Raw genomic sequence first — 13,995 nt, forward strand, 5'->3', positions numbered from 1 at the left:
AAAAACCAAACTAAACCTGATGCCATCAAGTTGATTCCGACTCCTAATGACCCTATAGGACAGAGTAGAACTGTCTCATAGGGTTTCCAAGCAGTGGTTCGAACTGCCGGCCTTTTGGTTAGCAGCCAAGCTCTTAACGACTGTGCCATCAGGGCTCCCTTAGGAGACCAGAAGAAGGTTTTGGGAGTATAAACAGTGACTCTTAGGTAGCTATACTAAATTGATGGCAGGGAGAGTTTAAAGGAAGGCACAGATATAAGGCCTTACTTAAATCCTTGATGACAAAATGGTTATGGGAAGATACGGTGGCATTAAAAGAATGGCTTAAGGGTTTTGAGCTCTAGGATATTTGAAAAATATTGGTCACTTGGAAAATGTTGAAAGTCTTCAAATGAGGTGGTTTTGGATGAGTTCCATTGTAGGCGCAGATACCCAGTAGGCAGTTAGATGAAGATTTGTCAAGTTTTGTCTGTTATGAAAGTATAATTGGAGTTTAATCACTTCTAGCAGTGATACCCAGTATATGAGAGTGGTTAGCAGAGATGCCACATAACCCAGATTCCAAAATAATAAATTAATGCAAGTGAGATAATGGATTGAAACTTTCAAGTGGTTATAAGTTTAACTAGGTAACATTTTGAGTAGTGTTGTACGGGATATTTCGTGAAGTTCTTTTCTAACCTTGGATGTTGACAGTTTTCCTGTGTTAAGTATTAGGGCTTTTCTCTGCTTGAAAATAAAAAGCAAAACTTAATCTGAGATACTAGGTTCAGATAATGTTTTGGCTTAGAGTATCCAGAATCAAAGATAACTGATTGTGGCCAGTGTGACTTGACTAGAAGAAAAATTTGGTTTATTAAACTTGTCTCCCTAAGAAAGATGAGGAGATTAGCTTATAGTCTGACACCCTGCTTCCCCTTTCTGACTGGCTCCTACGAGGAGAAAATAAGCCAAAGGGAGAGGAAGGCAACTTCCCTGCTTACCGCTTTCCCTGTGAAGGTCTTGTGAAATGAGATGAGTGATAAATTAATCTTGCTGTAATGGATGAGGAGCTGGAGGGTGGAGGTGGGGTGGGAGTGAGGATGTGAAGACAAAAATATTATAAACATATGTCCAACACAGACAAGGCTACTGTTCTTGTCATTAAGTCTGTCCTGCTCTAATGACTCATTGAGACCTTATTTCAGTTCTTTTGAGAGAGCATAGGTGAGGATCTATGCAGCTGAGCATGGTGGGGAAAGAACCACATTTAACTAGGGCTAGGGATAGAATTTGAGGTGGGGGCTTTTATTTAGCAATTTATTACCACTTTTTGTTAATAATACCCAGAAAATAGGCTCTCTTTTTCTTATTTTTGTGCCTGATATAAAGCATGCTTCAGTGGGTGCTTGCAGGTGGGTAAAGGTTGTTCCTTAATCACACAAGCTAACATAGAAGTTATTCTGCAGTTTGCTGAAAATCAGGAAATATTTGCGGTCCTTCTCTGTATAAGGTTTGGGGTGGGAAAGCAAAAAAAAAAAAAAAAAGTTATTCAGTGATTAAAAACAGTGAAGATGATTTTTAAATAAATGACAAGAAAACAACTTGGAAGATTGCTTTGTCCTTGGATTTAGAATTTTTTTTGGAAAGTAGCCATATTATGCTGCCCAGAATACACATAAACACTGCCACTTTTGAGAAAGAGCCCAAGGATAAGAAAGAAAGGTAAGCCTGGGGTTAGAATAGCTTCAGACTAATTTCCCACATTACCCATCACATGGTTACAATAACTGAATCAGGAAAGTTAAATCAAGTTCAGAATTATGTACTGCATTTTAGAAGGTTTCTATTAAAAAACAAAAAAAGTCCCTGAGTGGTGCAGTTGGTTAATGCACTTGGCTGCTAACTGAAAGGTTGGAGGTTTGAGTCCCACCAGAGGTGCCTCAGAAGAAAGGCCTGACAGTCTATTTCTGAAAAATAAGCCATTGAAAACTCTTCGGAGCACAGTTCTACTCTGACACACATGGGGTTGCCATGAGTTGCATTCAAGTCAATGGCAGAAGGTTTTGGTTTTCATATCAAAAAAGGTTGGAACCAAAGAAAGTTTTGGCCCCTAAACAGTTTGTTTTCATATTCCTGTACTACCTGATTTCTCAGCTATTCAGGATAATTGAGGTGTTATAATTGTAAGGCCACCTTACTTTTACATAGTAGTTTATATGTTAATGTTTCATGTTAAAAGCATGACATCCATGTTGAGTGGATTACAATGATGCAAAACAACACACTGGAAGGATATATACTAAATTGTTGACAGTGATTATTTTGGAGTAGTGGAGCTATAGGGGGCGGTTTTATTTTCTTCTATTTTTCCGTATTTTTAAAAACTTTGTGTAATGGCCATATAACTACTATATAGGTAAAACAGTAGTGAAGTTAGGCCTTTTGCTACTTCTTTAATTTGATCCTCAAAGCAATTGTATGTATGGTCTTTTTAATCGAAGGTTCTTTGAGAGCAGTGGTTCTCAAACTTTATTGTAAATAGGATTGCCTGTTTCACATCTGATTCAGTATGTCTGGGGTGGGCCCTGAGAATTTTCATTTCTAACAGGTTTTCAGGGGATCTGATACTGCTGGTCCAGACACCATACTTTGAAAAAACTACTAGTCTAGTGTCGGAGGCTCAGTAGTGAAGCATTCATTTGGCAGTTGGAATCCACCAGCTGCTCCTTGGAAACCCTATGGGGCAGTTCTACTGTGTCCTGTAAGGTTGCTATGAGTCAGAAGTGACTCGACGGCAACTGGGTTTTTTTTATTCTAATGTAGTGGTTTGACGTCCTACTTGCACATTAGAAATCTGGAGACCTTTTTTTTCTTTTTAAAATTGAGACATAATTCATTTACCATAATTTTTGCCTTTTTTCTGGTGTGTTTTAGGTGAAAGGTTACAGCACAAATTAATTTCTCATTCAGAAATTTATATGCTAATTGTTTTGTGACATTGGTTCAGTCCCCGCAATATGGCTGCACTCTCTCCCTTTCCCTTTACACCCTGGGTTCTCTGTGTCCATTCATCTAGGTTTCCTGTCCCTTCCTGCCTTCTTGTCTTTGCTTTTGGGCAGGTGTTGCCATTTGGTCTTGTATACTTGATTGAAATAAGAAGCATGTTCTTCACATGTGTTATTGTTTGTTTTATAGGCTTGTCTGATCTTTGGCTGAAAGATGGACTTTGGGAGTGGCTTCAGTTCTGAGTTGGCAAGGTGTCCAGGGACCATAGTCTAGGGAGTTCCTCCACTGTCTGTCAGACCAGTAAGTCTGGTCTTTTTTTGTGAATTTGAATTTTGTTCTACATTTTTCTCCTGTTCTATCCAGAACCCTGTATTGTGATCCCTGTCAGAGTGGTTGAATATTCACCCTTTTAAAGTATATAATTCATTGGTTTTTAGTTATTTACAAGGTTGTGTAACCATCACCACTATCAAATTTCAGAACCTTTTCATCACCCCCAAAAGAAACCTCATACCCATTAGCAGGCACTCCCCATTCCTCCATCCTCCCATTCCTCTGGCAATTACTAATAAGTTCTGTTTCTATGAATGTGTCTATTCTGGACATTTCATATAAATGGAATCATATAATATGTGGTCGTTTGTATCTAGCTTCTTTCACTTAGCATAATGTTTTCAAGGTTAATCCATGCTGTTGCATGTGTCAGTATACTTCATTCCTTTTTATGGCTGAGTAATGTTTCTGTTGTGTATATATATGCTACATTTTATTTATCAGTTCATCAGCTGATGGACATTTGGGTTGTTTCCACTTTTTGGTTATTATGAATAATGCTGCTGCAAACATTTGAACATTCGTGTACAAGTTTCTGCGTGAAAGTATGTTTTCAACTCTCTTGGGTATATGCCTAGGAATGGAATTGCTTGGTTATATGATAACTTTGTGTTTAACTTTTTGAGGAATTGCTTGGGGAGCTTTTAAAAACAGCATTGATGTCTGAGTCCTTTTCTAAGTAACTCTAATTTTAATAGGACCTGGCCTGAGTTTTTTCAACATTCCCACTGATTGTACTATGCAACCTGGGAGGGTGATCCACTATTCAGTCTTAAACTTCATTTGATAATGAGAAATTCCTGATACTTCTGGAGATATTTCACTATTCCCATTCAGACATGGATAGAATGACACATTAGCTAGTGAGTATGCTAACAAACCTGGGTTGAGGCTTTCTAGTGTTTCATGGTTTTTCTGGGCTTCTGACTTGTTCTACCGTTTTGTTGATTCCTCGGGTCCATTGTGTAACAACAGGTTCAGAACATGACCGGAGATAATAGCATAATTATCCAGTAATTCTTTGTTGCCATAGCCTGTGAGGAACTTGGAGATTAAAAGCAAAAAGCAGACTGTAGATGTGCCACTGTTTATGTGGCTTAGGTACAAATTCTGAAGGAACAAGTCCTTAGGATGATACACAAGAAGGTAAACAGAATCTGATATAAGTAGAGCAAGAAAAAACAAACAAACTAGAATATGTACATGTCTGTGTGTGTATAACAAGAATGATTTATGTGAGGAAGCCATTAATATTATATTCTGGTGAGTGGATGATTTGTATAGAAGGTTTTGATCTGGTTTAATTTTAATTTTTTAAAGTTTTGTCACATCCTTTACTAGTACTTCTCTGTGTATAGGAGTAAACCTCTAATGAAGATATCATTTGGTATTGTTTGAGGGGTACTTGTTTGAGTGTAATCTAAAGTACAGTATTCTTATAACTTGATAAACCAAAGAAAAAATCAAACCTGTTGCCGTTGAGTTGATTCCGACTCATAGCGACCATATAGAACAGAGTAGATTTTCCCCATAGGGTTTCCAAGGAGCGGCTGGTGGATTTGAACTGCCAAGCTTTTGCTTAGCAGCTGAGCTCTTAACCACTGCACCACCAGGGCTCCTCATAACTTGATAGGTTTTGTGAAATGCTGTATCGGCTGTTTTTTTTTTTTTTTTTTTGAGAGAGCGAGAGCTCTTAGAAATAGGGGTGAAGACTGGTCATAAGTAATCGGGGACTTTTCAAAGGATTGGAGAGGGAAGAATCATAAGGAAGCTGCTGAACTAGGGTCTTGGGTAAAAGACAGTGTTCAGAGCTGAGAAATTAGCAGAATGGGAGGGACAGATGCATGAAGCAGCTCTAGGCAGTTAAGTACTTTTCCCTCCCTAACCTTAGGTAACCTGAAAGGGAAACGTGACTGTAGCAAATAATTTTTTTTTCTTTTTTCTAAATTTTATTTATCTTGTCGTTGTTGCGAATATACACTGCAAAATATACACCAATTCAACAATTTCTACAGGTACAATTTAGAGACATTTATTACATTCTTCGAGTTCTGCAACCTTTCTCACCCTCCTTTTCTGAGTTATTCCTCCCTCATTAACATAACCTCACTACACCCTGAGGTTCCTATCTAATCAAGTTGCTGTTGTCAGTTTGATCTCATATAGATAGTTCTTAAAAGACCATAATGCTCAAGGCAGGCCTTTTTACTGACTTCAGGGTATATTTTTTGTTTAAGGTTAAAGATTATTTCAGGGCAGTTACAGCAAATAATTTTTCATGTCTTGTAATATTCAAGAGTCCACCAGCAGTCATCTTTTCCTTGGGCAGATTATGTGCACTGAATAGCAGATAACATTGTGGCTCTCCTGGCAGCCAAGCTTGGGAGTAGGGGAGTTCAGCCGTGTCCATCAGCTGCTTGAGGCCTGACTCTCCCAGCAGCTGTGGAGAATAAAAGTATCAGCTTGGTCAGCTCCTGGCATGCAAGGCACAAGCAGTTGAGCTGCACGCAGTTGGGTCTCATAGTAGAGTTCCTTGGCACCCCAGCTACCTTGCTCTGTCTTGGGTTGAGAATGTAGACTTCCTCTTGCTTAATGCTCTGGGCCTCGCAAATAAGGGAGTTTGGAGAGTCTTAATCCAGACCTGTCCTGTCCTCTGCAGGAATAAATACCTGAATTGCCTCTGCAGGAAAAGGATGAGAATAATGTAATTGAGAATAATGGGTATTTTCTTTTTTTTAAAAATTTTTATGTTTTCACTCTAATCCCTGGTAACTATCAGAGAATGTTTTTTTCTTTTGTGTGTAAACCTTTTGTTGTTACTTTATAATTGTGGTCTTATACAATATTTGTCTGTTTGTGATTGACTTATTTTACTCAGCATAATGTCCTCCAAATTCATCCATGTTGTAACATGTTTTGCAGATTCATCATTATTCTTTATTGTTGCCTAGTGTTCCATTATGTATATGTACCACAGTTTGTTAATCCATTCATCTTGTTGCTGAGCACTTGGGTTGTTTCCATCTTTTTACCATTGTGAATAATGCTGCAGTGAACACGAGTGTGCATATATCTCTATTTGTGCCATGGCTGTTATTTGTTTAGGGTATATACTTAGGAGTGGGATTGCTGGATCATATGGTATTTCTATTTCTGGCTTTTTGAGGAAGCACCATAGCATTTTCCATAGTGGTTGTCCCATTTTACATTCCCACTAGCAGTGTATGAGAGTTCCAGTCTCCCCACAACCTTGCCAACATTTGTTATTTTTTATTTATTTTGATTCATACCAGTAATGTCAGGGTAAGAGAGTATCTTATTGTAGTTTTGATTTGCATCTTTCTGATTGCTAATGATCATGAGCATTTATTTCTTCATATGTTTGTTAGCTGCCTGAATGTCTTTGGTGAAGTGGGATATTTTCTTAATAATAGAGAAAAGCAGGAACACAAATTGGAAGTTAAACAAACACAAATAAAACATTGCACTATAGAGCCAAAGAGAGCACTTACGCGTATCTGAAAGGCTCGGAAGCTAGGTGAGATTCTGGCCGAGGAACAGATCTTTCTCACCGGGTATGAATTATACAGTGATGCCAACAGCAGTTATGCTGCCTTATAGAAGAGGAAACGGGGTTGGAAACTGCTGTATATCTGTAATTTAACAGTTAGCCTTGCAGCATAGCGTAGTGGTTAAGAGCACAGACTAGAGAGCCAAATTGCCTGTGGCTTGGATTTGAATCATGGCTTCACCACTTACTAGCTGTGAATCTGTGTGTCTTAGTTTTTTATCTGTAAGATGTGAGTAATAGTAGTGTGTACCTCAGAGTGTTCTTGTGAAGTTTAGTGACTTAATTCTATGTATGCAAAGCATTTAGAACAGTACCTCGCACATAATGAACAGTATTTGTTTGCTGTTATTATTACCATCATTATTTATTGGTTTTAGACTTTTGGGAGTGAGTGGACAAATAGATGAAGGACCCTGGACCCACCCTTGCCAGCCTAAAAGATAATCCCTGCACCACTGGCCTCGTGACTGAACAGCATCTCTGTGGGTATTCTTAATAGAGAGACTTGCTCATTGAACATAAATAGTATATCCTATTTTTAGTGGCGAAATCCTTAGCCCATTAAGTAATTGTCCATGTTGTCTGGATTAATTATACTCTGTTTGGGAAAAAAAGGCATAATCATTTTGCTCTTCTGGAATGTAAATTTATTAGATGCAGTGGGTGAGATACCGTATATGGATGTGTGAACATTCTGATCTTAGAAGTGTTTTCCAGTCCCATCTTAGAAGTGTCTTCCAATCCTGACATTCTGTGATAGTATCTTAAAGTTCCCATGGGTGCTTTCAATAAAAATATCTTTTGGAATGGGTCAAAATAGAGTTACAGATTGTGTGTCTGAGTCAAGTTTATATGAACAAATGAATGCAATATATGCCTGCAATTTGGGATTTAGTGATCCTGTTGAAAATTTTATTAAATGTCAGCATTGAAATCTCTGTTCTTAGCATTTTATCAAGTCTCCTGTAACTTTTCAGAATGATCAAGTATGCCCTCCTTTTTCTTTTAAGATATGATAATACATGGTTTTTAGATAAGTTTTACCAAGCGGTGTTTTTTGCATGCCTTGAAGTTAGAGTCCTCTTTTATGACAAATTTGTGGTATTTGCTTATGTAAGCTTTAATAGAAATGCAGGTGGCTGTTAACCCAACTATTTTGGTTCATTCTAAACTCCAAGATCACTTGAAAATGCAACTGTTTCACTGAGGTATCTTATCTTCAAAAAAGTCCTTGGAAAAAAATAACAACTTGTAGACCTTTTTCTAAAAATGTCCTGTCTACACAGAAGGTCTTTATGGTTTACTCTACTGGTTTACTTTCCTTATACTACAAATAATTTAGACTAGCCTTGCACTTAAATAATCTCGGAAGCGTTATATGATATTTTGTTGTTTTTATTTTTAAAGAGGTTCAAAATGTAGCAGCAGTTCTTACCTGTGTTAGAATCTACCACATTTTAAATTTTTGTTGAGTAACGTGTGGTAAACATGGGTTTTTTAAAATTTGGAGTTTGAGAGATTGAAATAACCTGGTGCTTCCTGTAGCTTAAAATCTGAGATATATATGTTTGAGTTTCTACTGAATTATTTTTAGACTCTCTTGCTCCTGTCTGTTTCTATTCTAAGAATTCTCTAGGAACCTGTTCCAGGATCGTAGAACTCGTGGGGGTGGAGAGTGTTAGAGGGGATGGAACACAAGTGTAAACTGAATTCCTGTGATCTGGCAACTGGGTACTTGTTGTAAAAGTGTTCCTGTTTACTACGTGTAACTCTGTTTCTAGAAAAAAGCACATAGAATTTCTCCATATGATAGTATGTTGATTGACAGTGTTGATTTTTACAGTCTAGTTTCCATGCCCTAGTCATTTTCACAATTCAGTGATGGTAATAATTTTTAAGGATGTTGATTATTATTTTGGTTGCCTTGATTTATGAATTCATTGTCTTCAGAAATTTTATGTAAAATTAATACAAGAAAATTTGTCTGAGTCATGCTGTTGTTGTTTTTAGGTGGCGTCGAGTTGGTTCTGACTCATAGGGATCCTACATACAACGAAACAAAACACTACCTAGTCCTGAATTGTGCCTCATGTTAACTTCATGTATTTTCTGGGCTCTGTTTTTCTAGAGGATTTTAGTACATTTTGTTCTCCCTGTTCTTGTTCTATAAAACAGTATTACTCTGAAGATTTTGTGATGATATCTTCAGCATTAACATTTTTGATTAACAGGACAGAAAATAAGCTAGTCTGAATTTGTTTAAGCAAACATTTTTGAGAGGCATGTCCTAGGGCTATTATTTATAGCCTAAACACCTATTCATTTATATATGGAATACTTTATACTGAGAATTGATTGTTGGAATTGGGCTATAAAGTTTTAAGGTTTATACCGAGGCAGTGAATTAGTAAAATTTTAATGGTTTGACGTATAAAAGAGTTTAAGGTTTTCTGATTGACAAACGAAGATTCAGGTAGATCACACAAAAATAATGTTTGCTTGTAATAGCCAGGCTATAAGGACGAATAGTCTGTGTTGTAAATAAACCCAGTCACACACCCATTCAGTTTAGGTTAAGTATATTCCTGTACATGCAGATTTTCATCACCAGATGGCACTTCTCTAAGGAGAAATTCTCATTTTGTTATGTTTAGTGTATCTAGATTATTTTCATAAATAGGGAGATTGAGAAATAAGCAATTCAAAAGACGAATGAGAAAATAATCACATAACTCAGTAAAAAACAGAGTGGTTTGGAAATCTGTAAATAAAAGCTACCAGTGTTTTGTTTTTGTTTTTTTTTTTTTTTTTTTGTTAAGTTTTATCTTGGGAACACCAGTCAGCTGGGCAAATTTTGATTGGATACTCAACGTTAGATACTTAGGATAGAATTACAAAGTATTAGTACTGGAATGATTTTAGAAATAATCAAGTGGATCTCTTCACTTCAGAAATACTAATATATTTAAATTTGTGTAATGCTTTACATTTAAAAAGTACACTTATTCAGATTCATATCTGAGAATGCTAAACTAAGAGAAAGCACTAACAAAATTAATATAATCCCAGCAGAACCATTAGCCTTGTCTGATATAATACAACCAAAATAATAAAAGAACTCAAACCAACAAAATCTCAGAGTTATTAGATGCAAAGTGTATATTCACACTGGCAGAGAGTCGGGTTCAAATATAATTAAAAAAAAATTAAAACTAGCTTATTGGGCATGTGAAATATTCTAGTTAATTGGTTATTTGCTATTACAGTATATGTAAAAGGCAGTGCAGTAATATACCTGTGGTCTTTATCTAGCCATTCAGTTAACGAGACCTCTTGAGAAAATAAGTAAAGTAAGAAAATAAGTAGTAATAATATTAGGACAGCTAATGCAGAGAAAAGCCTGTCAGACCTTTTCTAGCTATAATAGGTTTCAGGGACATAATTTTCCTTGTGATACGTGAATTGTTATAATGAATTATGGTTAATTCTACTCAATTTTAGTTTCAGAAATATAGCTCCAAAATATAAAGTATCTCTTGCTTTGAGGCCATGAAATTTTATGTAGAAATGCTAGTATAATGTCATTTCCTTAACCTGAAATGTGTAAGATTTACAAATGGGGACACATTGTTCCACATCATGTAAATGCTTGCTTTGAGGTCTCCATAACTGATTGTTTCAGGAAACAGAATTCCACTTACTGTTCTTTTTTGGAATCTTTGACCATGCTATGATTTGGTCTTTCTTTCTAAAAGTTACCAGATCTATAGCATGTCATTTCAACACATATCTATCAAATGTCTCTTATATTTGGCAGTTACTGAGTGAAGGGAACAAAAAATTAATTTCTAGTCTTCACTTCTTTATAATTTTAAGGTTAAGAAGGCAAGTCAAATATAGAAGAAATAGAGAATAAACAAGCTAAAATGTAAATGTATACAAGTACTGTAAGATTCAAAAGAAAGTAATATATAAAAAGTTTTAGGAAGTATAATCCTGGAAACCTGTAGCCTATTTTGCAATATTTTAAATGGATTTTGATAGAGATTTACAGACTTGTCAGTGTGATCTAACCTGTTTGAGTTATTTTGCATTTACACTTCTAGGTTATTATGCCAACAATTAAAAAGATCCAGGGACTTTACATTTTAATTTTCTATGTTTGAAAGACCAAAATGGACGTCAGAAGTGACTGAAACTTGCTCTTGAATGTCGAGTAGCTAGCAAAAGCAAACAGAAGAAACGATGAAGTAAAAGAGCTGAACAGAAGCTTTCAAAGGGTGGCTCAAGAAGACAAAGTAAAGTATTATAATGACACGTGCAAAGACCTGGTGATAGAAAACTAAAAGAAAACCGAAAGAGAAGAACACACTCGGTATTTCTCAAGCTGAAAGAACTGAAGAAAAAATTCAAGCCTCCAGCTGCAATATTGAAGGATTCTGTGGGAAAAATATTAAACGACACAGGAAGCATCAAAAGAAGATGGAAGGAATACACAGAGTCACTGCACCAAAAAGAACTGGTCGACGTTCAACCACTTCAGGAGATAACATATGATCAGAAACCAATGGTACCGAAGGAAGAGGTCCAAGCTGCACTGAAGGCATTGGTGAAAAGCAAGGCTTCAGGAATTGATGGAGTACCAACTGAGATGTTTCAACAAACGTATGCAGCGCTGGAAGTGCTTACTTGTCTGTGCCAAGAAATTTGGAAGACTGCTACCTGGCCAACCAACCAGAAGAGGTCCATATTTATGCCTGTCTCAAAGAAAGGTGATCCAACTAAATGTGGAAATTATTGAACAATATCACTAATATCACACACAAGTAAAATTTTGCTGAAAGTCATTCAGAAGTGGCTGCAGCAGTACATAGGCAGGGAACCATCAGAAATTCAGACTGGATTCGGAAGAGGACTTGGAAGCAGGGATGTCATTGCTGATGTCAGATGAATCCTGCTGAAAGCAGAGAATACCAGGAAGATATTTACCTGTGTTTTATTGAGTATGCAAAGGCATTTGACTACGTGGATCATAACAAATTATGTATAACATTGCAAAGAATGGGAATTCCAGAACACTTAATTGTGCTCCTGAGGAACCTGTACATCAAGAGGCAGTCATTTGGACAGAACAAGGGGATACTGCGTGGTTTAAAATCAGGAAAAAGTGTGTGTCAGGGTTGTATCTTTTCACCATACTTATTCTATCTGTATGCTGAGCAAATAATCTGAGAAGCCAGACTGTATGAAGAGCAGGGCATCAGGATTGGAGGAAGACCCATTAACAACCTGTGTCATGCACATGACACAACCTTGCTTGCTGAAAATGAAGCGCACTTGAAGCACTCACTGATGAAGATCAAAGACCATAGCCTTCAGTATGGATTACACCTCAACATAAAGAAAACAGAAATCCTCACAACTGAACAAATACGGTACTCATGATAAATGGAGAAAAGATCAAAGGTGTCAAGGATTTCAGTTTACTTGGATCCACAGTCAATGCCCATGGAAGCAGCAGTCAAGAAATCAAACGGTGCATTGCACTGGGCAAATCTGCTGCAAAAGACCTCTTTAAAGTGTTGAAAAGCAAAGATGTCACCTTGAAGACTAAGGTGTGCCTGAGCCAAGCTATGGTGTTTTCAGTTGCCTCATATGCATGCAAAAGCTGGACAATGAATAAAGAAGACAAAAGAAAAATTGATGCCTTTGAATTATGGTGTCGGTGAAGAATATTAAATATACTATGGACTGGCCAAAAGAACAAACAAATCTGTACTGGAAGAAGTACAACGAGAATGCTCCTTAGAAGCAAGGATGGCGAGACTATGTCTCACATACTTTGGATGTGTTGTCAGGAGTGATCAGTCCCTGGAGAAGGACATCATTCTTGGTAGAGGGCCAGCGAAAAAGAGGAAGACCCTCAGTGAGATGGATTGACACTGTGGCTGCAGCAATGGGCTTAAGCATGTGAGGATGGTGCAGGACCGGGCAGTGTTTCGTTCTGGTGTATATGGGGTCACTATGAGTTGGGACCAACTCGATGGCACCTAACAACAACATGTTTGAATGGTTTATCAGGAAAGTTTTTTTTTTTTTTTTTAAGGGAATGTGTTTCAAGTATGCATTGCTTGGAAATAATTTTTACTAAATACTGAGTAGGTGGAACAGAATACCTGATCTTAGATGTCATCAACTTTAATATGTATTCTGATTTCAGAGATTTTATAATATGAAAATGTGTGTAATCAATGATGCATGGTATTTATAATATAAGTAATAAATATAAAGAGCAAAATAAATAATACCTGTATACCATTACCTCGTCAAAAAATACTGTTACCTTTTGAAATCCCTAGTGTGCTACCTCCCAGTTCCAGCCTGTGAATTAGACAAGAGTTAACTCCTGACCAGAATTTTCTTGTTATTCTTTTCTGACTTTTCATTATAGTTTTAACAGCCATTTCCATAAACAACATATTGCTAATTTTGCATTTTTTTTTTTAATATTGGATAAATGGAACCAATAGTGCATATATTCTTTGGTGACTTTTTAAAATTTGCCCTATAGTGTATTCCTGAGATTCTTCCAACATGTAGATTCTTCCAGCATGTATGTAGTTATTATCCATTCATTTTTGTTGCTTTGTAGTATTCCTTTGTAGAGCTATGTTGTAAACAATGTTTGGCTTGTTCCCTTAAAGATTCTTTTGGTGCAGATACGCTATTGTTATGAGTTACTGTCATGTTGGCTCTGACTCATGGTGACCTTATGTATAACAGAATGAAACTTTGCCTGGTCCTACACCATCTTCATGATTGCTGGTATGCTAGAGGTATATATTAACAGTTCCAGGGAGTGGAATTGCTAAGTTTTAGGGTTATGCATGTTTTCATTTATTAGATAATACTAAATTGTTGTACAAAGTAGTTACATCAGTTTACTCTTGAGCCAGCAGTGGATGAGAGTTCCTATTATTTCACATCCTTACCAGTACTGGTCATATTGTCATATTTCTAATTGGGTTTTGAAATGGTTATCTCATTGTAGTTTTAATTTGCATTTTCTAGTTTTATTAATGAGGTCAAGCATCTTTTAATAT

At 36.7% G+C, this 13,995-nt stretch overlaps 1 protein-coding gene across 1 annotated transcript in view; it reads left to right on the forward strand.

Annotated features, from left to right (window-relative positions):
• The first annotated feature begins 6,713 nt into the window (after nucleotides 1-6,713).
• The window catches only part of UBAP2 (ubiquitin associated protein 2), a 122,819-nt gene continuing 115,537 nt past the window's right edge, over nucleotides 6,714-13,995 (forward strand). The window contains exon 1 of the mRNA XM_012554363.2: nucleotides 6,714-7,374. Within this exon, the coding sequence (XP_012409817.2) occupies nucleotides 7,296-7,374 (79 nt within the window). The 5' untranslated portion in view covers nucleotides 6,714-7,295. The remainder of the gene's footprint in view (nucleotides 7,375-13,995) is intronic.

The sequence above is a fragment of the Trichechus manatus genome, unplaced genomic scaffold, assembly GCF_000243295.1.
Source record: "Trichechus manatus latirostris isolate Lorelei unplaced genomic scaffold, TriManLat1.0 scaffold00016, whole genome shotgun sequence".
NCBI classification, from domain to species: Eukaryota; Metazoa; Chordata; class Mammalia; order Sirenia; family Trichechidae; genus Trichechus; species Trichechus manatus.